This window comes from Manis javanica, chromosome 14, assembly GCF_040802235.1.
Source record: "Manis javanica isolate MJ-LG chromosome 14, MJ_LKY, whole genome shotgun sequence".
Lineage (NCBI taxonomy): Eukaryota > Metazoa > Chordata > Mammalia > Pholidota > Manidae > Manis > Manis javanica.
The window spans coordinates 88511008-88526980 of NC_133169.1; the positions used below are offsets into that span (position 1 = coordinate 88511008).

General features: G+C 39.9%; 1 protein-coding gene across 1 annotated transcript in view; it reads left to right on the forward strand.

Annotated features, from left to right (window-relative positions):
• The first annotated feature begins 1865 nt into the window (after positions 1–1865).
• The window catches only part of NDFIP1 (Nedd4 family interacting protein 1), a 45978-nt gene continuing 31870 nt past the window's right edge, over positions 1866–15973 (forward strand). The window contains exon 1 of the mRNA XM_073221869.1: positions 1866–2109. Coding sequence (XP_073077970.1) covers positions 2047–2109 — 63 coding nt within the window. The 5' untranslated portion in view covers positions 1866–2046. The remainder of the gene's footprint in view (positions 2110–15973) is intronic.

A 15973-nucleotide genomic window follows, 5' to 3' on the forward strand; every position in this document is an offset into this window, starting at 1 on the left:
CTTCATAAATATTTATGTCCACAGGCAGGGAATGTATAACTATTGAGAGGAAAGTGATTTAAGAAAGAAATAGATGGGAAGGGTAGCAACTTCTTTTCCACAAAAGTCACAGGGCTACAGACATGCATAAAGGTGGCAGCTGTGGCTCCGTAGCATACGTGACAGCACAGACACGTCTTTTATTCCTTCTTACGTGTAAATTTAGGTAATCTGGGCAAAGAAGTCTGGATTTCTACTTTCATTGATGAGATTTAAAAAAAATTTCAAATTAGACTTTTTCCCCCTTACATAAGACCACAGGGTAGGACGTTATGTTTGGTTCACTGCACCTTATCACATTTAAAGGTTGTTTTTCTGGATTAAAAACAAGAACTGAGGGACGGAGTAAGGACCATACTACTTTGAGACTCTCAGACTGGCATGTTGCTGGATTTGTTCACTTTCCCAGAAGATGGGTATGTGAGGCTAACTCTTGGAAATGGAGACAGACATGTAGGAGTTTCTATGCTAGCAGAGAACTCAAAGTGAGGAAGATAATATCAAGAATTTTTGTTGATTACAATTGGTTCCTAAATACACAAATCTCAGGGTAGGTTCAAAACACAGCTGTGTTTTAAAATATGTGGTTTAACTTAAAAATTAGAAGCTGAAACAAAAATCATATTAATGTCAACCCTAGACTACCAACTTGGAAAGGCAATCAAGAAGAAATGGGAATTGCAACCAGCTTCAAAGATTAAGTTCTTTTTCTGTGTTAGTTCTGTAAAAGCAACTCCAGGTAGTTGAGGGTGATAGAAACATCAGACCTCAAATACCTGCTGTATGCTATGGGAAATACCAAATATTTTAAAGACAAATAACTCTCCTCTTCACAAAGTTTGTAATTTAGTTGCATGATAATGGTTAAGAAAGCCGGCTTAATATGTTTACATTCCAGCTTTACCCCTTACTAGCTCTGTGTTCTTGGGTTAAGGTACTTAATCTCTTCAGGCATAATACTCATCTGGGAAACACTGGTAACTGTGTCTCCTATGTGGCAGTTAGGCCTGCGTCCTCCCGTTCTCCCACAAGACAAGCTCTCACCTCCCTCACCACCTTTACATGTGTTCCCACTACTGGAAAGCTCTTAGCATGGCTAAATCTTTGAAGTTTTGCCTATCATGTCACCTCCTCAGGGATCTTTGGTTCAGAAAATATCTGCTCTGGATCTGCAGATGAGGCTGTTGAAAACACCAAAGGACTGCATAAAATGAGGATTTATTCTTATCACCCAGCTTGAATAGGATCTGAGATCTAAAGAGTCCTGGAGGGTTTAAGTTCAGCAAACTATTTCCGTAAAGGGTCAGGCAGCAAGTCATTTAGGGTTTGCAGGCCATACTAGCCAAATGAGAGCGCCCTTGTTCCAATATTAATTTATGGGCACTGAAAGGTTAATTTCATATACTTTCTACGGCCACTGGACTGGATTTGGCTTCTACACTTGGTCGACTGACCCCTGATCTCTGAGGATGGCTGTCAAGAAAGGAGAGCATAAGAATAGAGATTGTGCAGCCAGATACCAGGGATCAGACCGCTGCCACGTAAGGCTGTGAACCTCCCCGGGCACCACGACCTCTAAAATGGGGCGCTGGCCCGTGTCCTGGGTGTGGGACGAGGTTTAAATGAAAACATGGAGGGGAGCGCAGGGCTTGGGGCGAGGTGCCCGTCAGCGGCGTCGCCCTCCATTTGTGGCCTCGTTTGCAGTGGGAGCGAACCCGAGCCTCCAGGCGGGCGGGGCGCGGGCGGGGGAGGAGGCGCGCCCAGGCCGGGCCGGGGGCGGGGCGGCGGCGCAGCGCCGTCACGTCGTCCCCGCCTCCTCCCCGGGGGCCGCGTCGGAGCGTCGGCGGCCGCGGCGGCGTTCACAGCCCGAGCGGAGCTGCTGGCGCGGAGTCGCGCGGACGTCGGCCCCCATCCGAGGCGCCCCCCGGCCTCCCCGCGCGCCCGGGCCGCACGCCCGCCGCCCTCCAGCCCGCTCGCTCGCCCCGCTTCCCTGCGGCCGGCCGCGCCATGGCGTTGGCGTTGGCGGCGCTGGCGGCGGTCGAGCCGGCCTGCGGCAGCCGCTACCAGCAGGTGAGCCACGCGGATCCCGCCCCGGAGCCCGGGCCCGGGCCCTACGCGCCCCGCCGGCCGCCTCCGGGCCGGCCAGTGGCCAGCTCGCCGCCGAGGCTCGGCAGGCCGCGCTGGGCCTGGGCGGGCCCCGGGCTCGGAGTCGAGGCCGCCGCGCGGGCCGGGCCCATCCCTCCGCGGCCCGGGGCGGGACTCGGGCGGTGGAAAAACCGCCGCCCGGCGGCGTTTCCTGCGGTTCCCGAGGCGGGCGGGTCCCCGAGCCAGAACCCGCGACCCTCGGGAGGCATCGACCAGGGGGCATTCGGTTGATCATTTTCCGCCTTTGGTTTGATGTCGTCGGAAAGGAAAATAAATAAATAAATAAAAACAAAGAAGGCAGGCGTGAAATGGAAAAGGAGGCCAGGTAGAGAAGATTAAGATCTCTGCTCCTGCCGCCGACAGCTCCCCGCAGGGCGCGATTCCGCAGGGGTTCAGAGGCAGGTCCGTTTGTGGAAGCCCATCCCCCTCGCCTCCGCTCTAGGACAGAAGTCAGAATGGGACCAGGGACGGGCCCGCAGTTTGCAGATCTGGAAAAGGCGACGTTTAACTGTGATGATGCCCTAAAATGTCGAGCTGCGTTGAAGGCCGCAGGGCGTGTGCCTTGTGTGTGTGTTTTAAAAGCTTGGAAATGACGTTTAAAGAGATTTAATAACATAGCTGGGGAGGAGTGTCGGGGATGCTTGGATTATTTCAGGTATGATTTATAAATTGAGGCGCCCTAGAGAAAGAGCTGCTTGTTTTTTTTACTCGCCCCTATTTGTAGCCAGGTTTCTCTGGGAAATTCCGACATTCTGCTGGGCTTTTAGAGGTACTTAATCTATGGAATTGTGGGAATTGAGCCAGGTAGTAAGTAACTGATGTTGATTGGAAACGCAAATAACTTGCTACGTTTTGTCAGGTTTCAAATGCTCTCGGTATCATTTGCGTATAGATGTAAGTCGTGCTTTTATGAAACTACCATATCATAGATCTGCAGATAGGCATTTTAGAAATAAGGAAAACCAATAAGATTAAAACATCTAGATTAACCCTGGTACATTCGTTACCGGTTTGTTTTGCTGTCGTCAGCCCTATGTTGTAATTTCCTCCCTCCTCCAGCTGGACTCCTGAAGTGACTGCTAAAGAATTTAGCTTCTTGGTTTCATAAACACGCCCAGATTGTGGCAATGCAGTGTAGTCCTTAGATCTGTCACAGCCTAGGGTCTGCCACATGCTTTTCTCCATGACCTTGGGCAAGGCTCTGGGCTCTTTCCTGCTGTAGTAAATACAAATGACAGGTGTCACTTAACTGCCAGTAAGGTGTTGCCAAACCACATGTACCCTTTAGTGTGATCTAATTCATTCTTTTCATCTTGCCTTGGAAGGCAAACAAGCAAAAAGCTGTGGCTTTTCTTTGTACTGCCATCTTCTTGAGCTCTTAGAAGGAGCTCTCTTCTTGAGCTGCTAGAATACAAAATATTTGATGGAATATCAGAATTATGTATTCCTTGCTGAGATATGTCAGGGACAGGCCATCTTTATTTTATTTTTAAGATAGTTGTTATTTTGAAGAAACTGTCCTTCAAAAAAGGAGGAAAAAAGCAATCTTTTTAGAAAAATTGCAAGATAAGAAAGCCAAAAAGAAAAGGAAAACCCCCAAAACTCCACCGCAAAAACCTATCATTCATAGATAACAAAGTCAATATTTTGATATGTATCTTTGTGGACTTACAGCTATGTAAATATACACAGGTATAGATCATGTATACAGATAAGGAAAAGTATACATGTGTACAGATTAGGAAAGCTAATATTGGTTGAGCATGTACTATTTGCCTATTATGGTACTAAGTGCTTTACACCCATTATTTCACTAATCCTCATAACACTCTTATGAGGCAAGGTTTGGTACTGCATAGGTGACCAAATCAAGACTCCAAGAGGCTCAGTAACTTGTCAAGGTCACAGCTTCTAAGTAGTGATTACTTAGGATAAATACACACCTACTTAAAACACAGGCTCATGGTCCAAATATAGGCATCCGCATTAGCAGATAAAACATCTGAATATGTCTTTGCTTTTGCAGAGGCACATCTTAGTACACACATGTGCAGTTCCATAGGCCCCTGATTAGATATGCACAAGTGTATGTTTACATATCCCCGTGTGCCCATGTGTATCATGTCCTCAGACACATGTATAGTCACAAATTTGCATATATGTGTGTCACTCCAAGGGATATACAGAGGCACACAATATAGCTATACAATAAGATGGACTCAGACTTGAATGTTTGCATGTAACTACAGGTGAACCATAATTTCAGTTGCCTATTGTAGGTCACTAAGGACATTCATAATTTTTTCATTCACTGAAGTTTATTTTACATACATCCTCAACTATTTCTAGATGTGGAAATACTTGGTGAGAGAATACATATTTAAAGGGCTTTTGAATTATAGAATGTTGGTGAATTTTCCAGGAAACTTGATAAGAGCATGATACTCTGGTTCCAGTCACAAAAGGCCATTCTGACTTCTATTTCAGCTGGTTAATCACACTGAGCCGGTCGTCTAAAAAAGTAAATATAATGGAAAGCTGTATGATTCATTCATAAATGCAAACAGTTTTGCCTTTATGGTCTTTTTATTGGTGGTTGAGTATGTGCACAACTTGAATTTAGCATCATGACAGCTACCCAGAAAGGCTGGGCTCATAGGGTCCCTGGGCATTATTTTTTCTCCTTGCCTTTGCATTTTGAAACTAAGATTATGTGTCCAAACATTCAGAAGCACTATTTTAGAAAGGCCTAGATAGAATCAGTGTTAGAGAAGCTATGTGTTACATGTTTCTCTCTGTGGACAGTTAGTCCTGTTCATCTATCCCATGCTCTCTTTACCTCCCTGGAATAGATTTTTACCTGTATTGTGAATTTTGCCAAATGCTTCCTGAAGTGTTTTGAGATGTTTGGATCTCATATAAGTGGGCAGTGATGACATTGCCATAGAGGCTTAGTAATAGACGGCAGTGTTTAGTTTTAGAGTTATCTCTCTGCCTGCTAAAGGAGATGCTCGCTTGTGAGTGTCAGTAACAAGTTTGTATTGTAGTCTGATGACATTGTAGAGCAGCTTTGGCAATGATAACCTTTTTGGGTAAGTTCTCTCAGGACTATGGAGGAAGATTTTCATAGACCAGGGAAAGGATTTCACATTTGGCAGACCAAACCGTATTTATGTACAAGTGTTAGATGTAAAAGTCATGATCCTGGAGGAAGGAGTGAATAGTGCCCATGTGATTTAATTTTTTTAGTTGGCAAAAGTCACTATAATTATATCATGGAATGACCATAGAATGTTATGTCATGATTTTAAAGTTATTTTGCTTTATTTGTGGCCTTTATTGCCAGTGATCAAAGAAAACTTTTATGAAAGTATTGAAATGGGTGTAATGATTTCTTTTTGAAAACTTCTTAAAAATTGTAAACTAATGTAAAATTTACCATTTTAACCATTTTTGAGTGTACAGTTGGTTCAATGGCAGTGAAGGTATTCACATTGTTGGCAACCATCACCACCATCTGTTTCCAGGATTTTTCATCTTCTCCAGCTGAAACTCCATATTCATTAAACAATAACCCCCTTTTCTCTCTTCCCCAACCCCTGACAGCCACAATTCTACTTTCTATGAATTTGCCTACTCTAAGTACCTCATATAAGTGGGATCATAGAGTATTTGTCCTTTTGTGAGTGGTTTATTTCACTTAGAATAATGTTCTCAGGGTTCATCTGTGTTGTAGCATGTCAGAATTTCCTTCCTTTTTAAGGCTGAATAATATTCCATTGTATGTATAGTCCGTGTTTTGCTTATCCACTCATCTGTAATGGACACTTGGGGTACTTCCACGTTTTGACCATTGTTAATGTGCTGCTGTGAACATGCATGTATCTTTTGAGTTTCAACTTTAAATTCTTTATTTACCCAGAGGTGAAATTGATGGTTTATATGGTAGTGCTATTTTTAATTTTTTAATTAAAATACTGTTTTAAACTGGTGGTTACCAGAGGAGAGGGATGTTTGGGGGATGGGTAAATTAGGTGAAGGGGGTAAGGAAGTACAAACATATAATTATAAATAAGTTAGTCACAGGGATGAAAGTACAGCATAAGAAATACAGTCAATAAATAATATTGTGATATCTTTGCTGATGGAAGGCAACTACACTTAACTGTGGGGAACATTTAATAATGTATGTAATTATTGAATCACTATGTTATATTATACAACTGAAACCAATATAATACAGCATATCAACTAAATTTCAATTGGAAAAAAAAGCTCTTTTCCATAGTGGCTGCACCATTTCACATTCCCACCAGCAATGCATAAGGGTTGCAGTTTATCATATCCTAACCAACACTTGTTACTTTCTGTTTGTTTTGATAAAGCCATCCTAATGGATATGAAGTGATACCTCATGGTGGTGTTGATTTGCATTTCCCTAATGATTACTGACATTGAGCATCTTTTTTTATGTGCTTATTGGCCATTTGTCTATCTTTGGAGAAGTGTATATTCAAGTCCTTTGCCCACTTTTGAATTATTCTTTTTTTTTTTTTTGGTGGTTCAGTTATAGAAGTAGAGCAATTTCTTAATAATGTATATTCACATTTTCAACCTTTTTACTATGAAAATTTCAAACATGGAAAAAGTATAGTATGATAAATTTTATGTACTCTTCACTCAACTTCAACAATTATCAACAGATAGGCTAATCTTGTTGCAGTTAAAATCCCCACCATTATTTTGAAGCAAACCCTGAAACTTATAATTTCATCCATAAATATTTCTGTGTGTAACTAAAAGAGATGACGTTTTAAGCAGGTACTATCACATGAGAAATATAAGAGCACTTCTGTAATATGTTATGAATATGAAAACAGTATTTCTGAGTGTCAGGCACTGCACATCTGCAGGTGTCATTTGTATTGGACTCGTTCCTGGTAAGCTTGTGTTGTATACTTCGTGTTACTTTGTAGCAGTAACGGATTCCTGTTGATCCATTCTTATTTTTTTGCCTGGTTCTACTGGTGACTATTTGTTAGGGAAGATTTAGTTGGTTTAATCGTTCTGTCTTTGCCCTGCAAACATGGCAGAACTCCCTGGTTTGAGAAGAGACCAGGCCCAGTTGACCCTGTTCTAGGAAAAACTGGCATCTACACTTGAGGCCACCTGCTGGTTTACCTGCATTTAACCTCAAATTACTTTATCCTGCACACCAATTGTATTTCATTTATAAACTAAATCTACCATGAGAGTGATTTTGTATTCATATTAATAAAATTTAAAAAAAAAGGAAGGCTTGAAGAGACTCAGGTGACATCCTGTGATTTGTTATTATTTATTTATTAAAATAATTAGTTTCTTAATCATTTATTTTTATGTTGTCTCTGAACAAGTACAGCTGTTTAGTGGAACCATATTCTTGTAGTGGATGATGGCCACTTAGATGAAGTAACTTTAACACTTTCATTAGAGACTAGTGGTGAAAACCAGCTTGATGGTTTTATCTTTATCCTCCAGTCATTTCTGCTTTTATAGGCAACTGGTAAATAGCGTGTATCAAAATTGAGCTTTACATGCTCCCATTGTAATTGTTTCTGGTTGCTGTCTAGATAAAAGTGCAGTATATGTTATTGCCTTTACCAAGTGTGGTAATAAAGCAAATGTTACCAGGCATCACTTAGCACATCCTGCTGTTAACGATTAGGCTGACTCATTGTTTCGAATGACAATTTATATTAAAGGTTCTAAATACTAGCTCTAAATACTGATCAAATTAAGAACATTTCTAGTGAAGTATTTTCTTACTGAATAAAAGCAGTTTTTTTCCACAGGTATGTTTTTTATAGCCTCCCTGTGCCCCCAGCAATTTAGTATAATCTTTGACAGTTTTTCTTTTAAATTTGTGTATTATGATAATATTAGTTAGTAGTTAATCAGAGGCTTGAATATGGTTTGGAGGTCTTTCTGGAGATTGGATAATTTATGAATAGAAATATAAGGGTTTAGGGAGTGGCTCCTGTTTAGTAAACAGTTTTATTTTATTTATCAGTGGTCAAATGTGGCACTTAAAATTAGACATTTCTTGTTACACAATAATACACAGATCTTTTCTGCATATGCCAGAGTCAAACAGTAGCTTTTAAAGGAAAGGTTGATTTTCCTTTCCTCCCAATCTCTCCCGGGAGGTGTAACTGCACCTCAGCTTTGGTGTGTATTCTCCATGCATTTTTGTTATTTTAACTTTGCCTATTAAAAATATTATTAATTTTTAATTTTAATATTTTAAAGTAAACTTGATTTTTTCTAGCACGTGTAGATTTTTGGAGACATTGAGAAGATAGTGTAGTTTCCATATACCCCAGATCCAGCTTCCCTCATTAACATCTATTTTAGTATGGTGCATTGTGAGAGTATATGAACCAGTACTGACACATTATTATTAACTATAAAGTCCATGCTTTTTTCTGATATAAATTTTTTACCTTATGTTCTTTTGTTCCATGATTCTGTGTAGGTTACCACATTTCATTTGGTAGTCATGTCTCCTCAGACTCCTCTCGGCTGTGACAGTTTTTCCGTTTTCCTAGTTTTTGAAGACCTTTACAATTTTGAGGATTGTTGGTCAATGTTTGTGGAATGGCCCCTAATTGTGACTTTTTCCCTCAGTTTTATTGAGAAACAATTGACATATATCACTGTAAGTACAGCATGATACTTTGATTTACATATACAGTTGACCCTTGAACAGCACAGGTGTTGGGGTACCAACCCCCTCTGCAGTTGAAAATATGTCTGTAACTTTTGATTTCCTAAAAATGTCGCTACCGATAGCCTGCTGCTGACCAGAAGCCTTACTGATCATGTAAATAGTCAATTAACATAGTTATCTGTATTATATACTATGTTACAATAAAGTAAGCTAGAGAAAAGAACATGTTTTTTCAAATTGGGGCAAATCTCCAAAAAATTTTTCAATATATTTATTGAAAAAAATCCATACAGAGGTGGATCTGTGCAGTTCAAAAACCTTGTTGTTCAAGGGTCAGGTGTATTATGAAATGATTACCACAGTAGGCTCAGCTAACATCCGTCTTCTCACATAATCAATTGGGATTTGTCTGATGCCTTTCTCATGGTTAGACTGGGATTGTGGGTTTTGGGGGAGGAAGACCACAAGAGATCAAGTACTTTCTATCATACTAATAATGCATGCTATCAACATAACATCACTGTTGACATTGACCTTGATTACCTGGCTGAAGTAGTGTTTGTCAAGTTTCTCTATTGTAAAATTCATCTTATTTCCTCCCCGTTTCATACTGTTCTCTTTGGAACAAGACACTGTGTAATCCACACTTAAGGATTGGGGAATTATGCACTACCTTGTTGAGGACCAAGTATCTGTTAAATTATTTGGAGTTTTTCTGCAAGGGACATTGGTCTTTTCTCCATTTATTTATTCATTGATGTCAGATTGGACTCATTTATTTTATTCTCTGAGTTATAATCCAATACTACTTTATTTTGTTGCTCAAAGTATTCTAGTTTTGGCCTTTGATACTCCACTGGCACCATGTCCCTTTGCCATAACTTCACCATTTAGGTTTTCTTAAGCACTTCCTTACTTTTTGACACCAGGCTCTTTGTGTTTATTTCCTGTGCCATCCTAGAATCAGCCATTCCTCCCAGGGGCCCTGGTTCCCCAGAAACCAAGATCTGTGCTCATTGCCACTAGGGTGTCACTGCATTTAGGCCTTCCAAGCTGACAATGTAAAGAAATACATGTGGACATGTATCTAAACATTTCTTTGTGTAACCATCTGTATCACTCCCCTCGCTTATCCATAAACTCCCACTCCAACAGGGAGAAACTTGACTCTCACCACATGCTGTCTATTTACTTAATTCTTCAGTTAGAATACATATGTGTAGTGGTGGCAGCATTGTTAATCCACACCCTTGTGGGAGACCGTTGCACACCTGGAGGGCAGCTCACATGTACAGTTTCTTTTGCCTTCAGTGTTGCAGCCTCATTTCATAGGTACTTAGGTCAGCACCTTTTCCCCCCACCCTCTTCAGTGGGGTTGTTTCATACATTTATAATATATTTAGATTGTTTCATTCTGCATACCATCTTGGGAACTGCCAACCACCTAAATGTTTATTCTTAATTTTACATACGTTGAAATTCACTCTTTGCTATAAGCTTCCAAAGGTTTTGACAAATACGTGGGGTCTTCCTTTTTTTTTAGGAGCTGCTTTTTTGGCCCCAGTGGTCTTACATTTCACTATGTTGTACCTTAGTATAGATTTTTTTTTTTATCTAATGTGCTAGGCACGCAGTGGGCCCTTTTGGTTTGGAAGCTCATTTGTGAGTTCTGGGAAATTTTTAAAAATATTTGTTTGATTTTTTTTTTCCTTCTCTCTCTGGATCTTGGACCCCCTGTACTAAATCTTTAATTTTTTTAAGGCTCTTCTCATATTTTTCATCTCTGTCTTTTTGCCTACAATCTATGAGGTTTTCTCAGTTGTGTATTTCTTTGGTAAAATTTTAATTTCTGTTACCATTTTTAATTTTCAAAAACTAATTGTTCTTCCTTTTTAAAAGAACTGCACTCTGTAATCTTTTTATGGTTCTAATTTATTCTCTTTGAGATTATTGAAAGTTTTTTTCTTAAGTTTTCATCTTTCTGCAGAATTTCTTTACTCTGCATTGCATTTATTCTCTTTGCTTTGGTCTTTTATGACCTTTTACGTTAGAAGTTTTTGTTAGGGGCATGGTGATCTTTGCCTACTTGGTTAAGTGCACAATGAGTAAAGCAGTTTGGAAGCTCAGCAAATGTAAGGGAGCTTCTTGTGAGGGCCTCTGCCAGAGCATGAACTGAGTAGGCTGTTTATTGGAGTGACAGTGTCTTTAGATCTTTTCCCTTGGGCCAGTCAGTTTCCCCAGAGGACAGTTATGGCCAAGAGATCTCAGCATTCAGTTCATACATCTCACATTTAATCATTCTTTTCAGATAAGCTACCCTTTTTCCTAAACTGTGGTGTCTCCAACTTAGAACGCTCTGCTTTACTCTCTCCAGAGAATAAACCTCTCGTAAGTTTCTTGGTATCTGTGTATGTTTTAACTGTGTCTCCAACTTTTCTTTCTGCTTTTAAATCTCATTTTCACTCGACTACTTCCCTTGGTGCCTGATGCCACCAGTTCTTGACCCTTTGGAGGTGTAGCGTGAGGCAGGTTGCTTTTCTGTCTTCTGGTTTAGGGTTCGGTTTTCTTGGGTCCGCTGTGCTAGTTTCCACCTCTCATCCTGCTTCCCGCTTTCACGATTTCATTGCTGCTGCTTTTCCTGGTAATTGTCTTCGTAGTTTTTGGCCTAAAAATTAAGAAAATTTGGCTAAGATTTACATTTAAGAGGGTTTTAGAAGAGATAAGAGGCAAATGTATATGTTTAATCTTTAAGTGGAACATTATAATTACAGTTACTTCTTCTTACTGTCTTTTCTTTGCTAAACTTAGTGAGGTCAAAACACCAGTCGTACTCACTGTTGTGTCCTTAGACACCACAGATTCACACAGCCTGACATGTTCATTGAGTGGTATTAAATTAATCTAGCAGTTAAATTAATCTTGTACAGCGGAACATTCTGTGGTGATGGGGTGGAAGGGAAGCTATGAATCGTTTAGTGCATCTCCCTCTTTCATTGTTTCTGCACAAGAAGGGAACCACATGACTGGGCCTAAGTTAAGGCAGACTCTTGAACAGAATTCCTAATAATAATAATAATAATAATAGTAATAGTAATATAGTAATAAGCAAGCAGAGCTTTTGGAACTTCTCAGCCTGAAAGAGAGTTCTGGTAGCTCATGGGGCTAGCAGAGCCAGGCAGGCTGCGGTCAGCATGCGTCCCTGGGTTCTAGGCATATCTCTGTCACTTTCAGTGTCTGTATATTTGACTTTACTACCTTATAAATGTAAAATATTCCATTTTTTGGATATGCTAATTGGTTGTTCCTATAAGGAAAAAAACCTCCTTGGAATTAGTGTGATCAGAATACCAGTTTTCCTTCATATGTGCCATAAACATTTCTTGAACACCCATTTGTACCCAGTACACTGTGCTATTATAGGTTGAATACTAAATGCTTATTTCTAAAGAAATAAAGCTGGAGATGTCTGTGTCTCCTATGTTTCTTACATTTTTGTTTTCATTTCTTTTTAAAATTGGTGACTATAGAACCATAATGTTCTTTTCATTTTTGTTGTGCAATATTTGATATACAAATGGCATACATGTGATGCATGTGTACCTTATGAAACATGAAAATAAGTCAAATTATTTGTGAGTTTACAACTCAGGTCAGAGCAGTCTTCCTTTGAAAGTTTTTTGTTTCTCATACTTCCTTGCTTTTAGGCCAGTCAGTGAGAGAGCTTACTGTGGTGACTTTGTAAAGCCCTGTCTCTTTTCAGTTCTCTCTGTGGTTTGTGCACTTCTTGTGCTAAGTAGTGAGGGGGATGCCACCTGCTGCTAATTCCTCATGGAGCCATCATTACTGTCCCTTCCACAGATATGGCAGTCACTCCCATGTGGCTACATGCCTAGCTTGTGCATTTATTTGGTGATCTGTAATATGAATACTTTAGATCAGTGTGAACTGGCAAGTTAAGATGGTATTAAGATGAGCTGCCATTTCTTCAGGCAGGTTTCTGTTAAAGCTACACGTCCATGCCTGCATTAGTCAACGTGCACTGACATGGTATCCACAATGGGCCACTCACTGTTAGGTGCTAGGGTGAATACAGTGATAAACCATGCTAAGGATCCCAACCTGCAAAGACTCACAGTCTGCGTTATGAATCCTCTGCCAGTTCCCTTTTCTCCGCTTCTGAATTGTTAGTGAAGCATGGTTTGTACACAGAAACAGCACAAATCATAGATCAGGGATTCACAAGCTGAACATGCACACTTAATTAGTACCCAGATCAAGAAACAGCATTACGAGCACTCTAGAAGCTCCTGTCAAATGTATTTACAGTTGTCCCCCTTCCCAGGGTAAACACTTGTGGGCCTGTTAGGTTTGCCTGGTTTTGATCTTTATATAAATATAAATCATACAGTAAATGCTCTTGTGTCTGTGAGATGATGTACTTAACCCCTTTTGGTTCCCAGACCCATTTCCAATGTGTGTGTGGAGGGGAGGGATGTCTTCCCACATACACAACACCAAGTAATTCTCCAACACCAGCAGAGAACTCCACTGGATGGTGATGCTGTCTGCCCAGAGACAGAACCTGATTCCCCGGTTAAGGGCTCAGTCCTACAGGACTGCCTTCCACCCGCCACTCCAGACTCTAGTCACAAGCCCCAGGTAGTTAACGTGTGCTTCTGACCTACTGGCTGCAGGTTGGAGATTCCCACGACTTCCCCCTTAGGTTTTATTTTGCTAGAACGGCTCACAGAACTCAGGAAAACACTTAGTTTACCAGTTTAATAAAGGATACTCTAAAGGACACAAATTAACAGCCAAATGAAGAGACACAGGGCAAGGTCCCAAATAAAGGAGCTTCTATCCTCGTGGAGCTTGGGGCCCAGCTTGATGGCACGGGGGAGCAGTCCGGTTCCCCAAGCACAGAGCTCTCTCCTGCAAAGCAGCAGGGTCCAAGAGAGCAGAGAGGGATACGCTTTTCTCAGGGGGTTTTGGGAGGGCTTCATTGCATAGTCATGGCTGACGAGATTATTGGCCACTGGCTGACTGATTTCCAGCCTCTGCCTTTGGGTCAGGGGTCCAGAAGTCTCTTATTAGCATGAAAAGATACCTGTTTCACCTTTAAAACTCTGCGGTGTCTTCAAGAGCCATGGATGAAGACCCAATTTACCTGGGAAATATATATTTGGTTATATGAATGACCAAATATGTATCTCAAATGACTCATATATCACAGTCTGGCTTCTTTTTCTCAACATTATGTTTGTGAGATTCACCCAAGCTGTTGTGTGTTGTTTGCAGTTTATTCTCTAATGTGGCTGTATAGTTTACCATTTTGTGAAGATACCACAGTTTAGTTACCCATACTGCTGTTGATGGGGATTTGGGTAGTTTCTAATTTTATGAATAATATTGCTTGAACATCTTGATATGTCTTTTGGTGAACTTAATGATTCTGTTCAATATGTAACTAGAGTGGAATTGCTTGGTAGAGTATGTATAAATTCATCTTTAGTAGATACTGCCAGTTTTCCAAAAGTGGTTGTATAAATTTATACTCCCAGTTTAAGAGTTCTGGTTGTTATATACCCTCAACAACATTTGGAATTTTCTGCTTTCTTAACTGTCATTATATGTTCTTAATTTGCATTTCTGTGATGACTCATGAGATAGAGCACCTTTTTTGAAAGTTTATTGGCAATTTGTATTATTTTTTGTGAAGTGTCTATTCAAGTATTTTGCCCATTTTTTTCAGTTAGGTGGATTCCTTATTTATTTTTAGAAGTTCTTTATATGTACTGGATATGAATCCTTTGAAAAATGTATTCTTCTCCAGTTCAGGGTTGTTATTTCATTCTCTTAATGGTGTATTTTAAATGAATAAAAATTATTAATTTGAGACACAAAAATGGGTGAATATCTTCATGTCCTTAAACACAAAAAAAGCCAACCATTTTAAGGAAGAAATTGATAGTCCACTTTTGAAGAACAACAGTAAGATGGATATGTACTACTTCAGGAAATTGATGGTAAAAATATGCCATCCTCTGTGGTGAACCAAACACTAATCTAACCACAGGGTAGAGAATATTGACATGAAAAACAACTAGAGTCTGGAAGAAAACAGTTACTGTACCTAAGAAACTACTTCCTTCCTTTGGTATTTTAGTATAAAGGGTATAGAAATAGTACTTCTATTAATAGGTTTATTGAAAAACTTATTTTGTCCTTGTTGACAAACTTGTGATTTTAATAATTGCGTATAAAGCATCATTTAACAAATCTTATCAAATTAACTTTTTAACATCCAAAATTGTCAGCATAAATAATGCTACAGCTTAAAGTACCAACCAGTATTTCTAGTAAATCAATGAAAAAATGAAAGTGTTCTTTCAGGAACATTAAGGGAGAACAGTCAAAAACTGGTGGATCCTGGAACTATCTAATTCCATACACAAAAATAAGCTCAAAATGGGTCAAAGGCCTGAATGTAAGACGTGAAACCATAAAAACTCTTAGAAGAAAACATAGGCAAAGCTTTCTTGAACATAAGTATGAGCAATTTTTTCCTGGATTCATCTCCTCAGCAAGGGAAACAAAAAAAAAAGATAAAAAATGAACAAGTGGGACAACATCAAACTAAAAAGCTTCTATATAGTAAAGGATATCAGCAGCAGAACAAAAGGGAACCTTCAGTATAGAAGAATATATTTGTAAATGATTATCTGATAAGGGGTTAACATCCAAAATACATAAAGAACATATTTATATATTCATATGCCTCAACATCCAAAAAACAAATAACCTGATTAAAAATGGGTAGAGGACCTGAACAGGCATTTCTCCAAAGAAGAAATATAGATGGCCAACAAGCATATGAAAAGATGCTCCACACTGCTCGTCATCAGGGAGGGAAAAGCAAATCAAAACCCCAATGAGATATCACCTCACACCAGTCAGAATGGCCACTGTGCAAAAGACAAGAAATAACAAGTGTTGGTGATGAAGTGGAGAAATGGGAGCCCTCCCACATTGTTGGTGGGAACATCAACTGGTGCAGCAGACTGTGGAAAGCAGTAT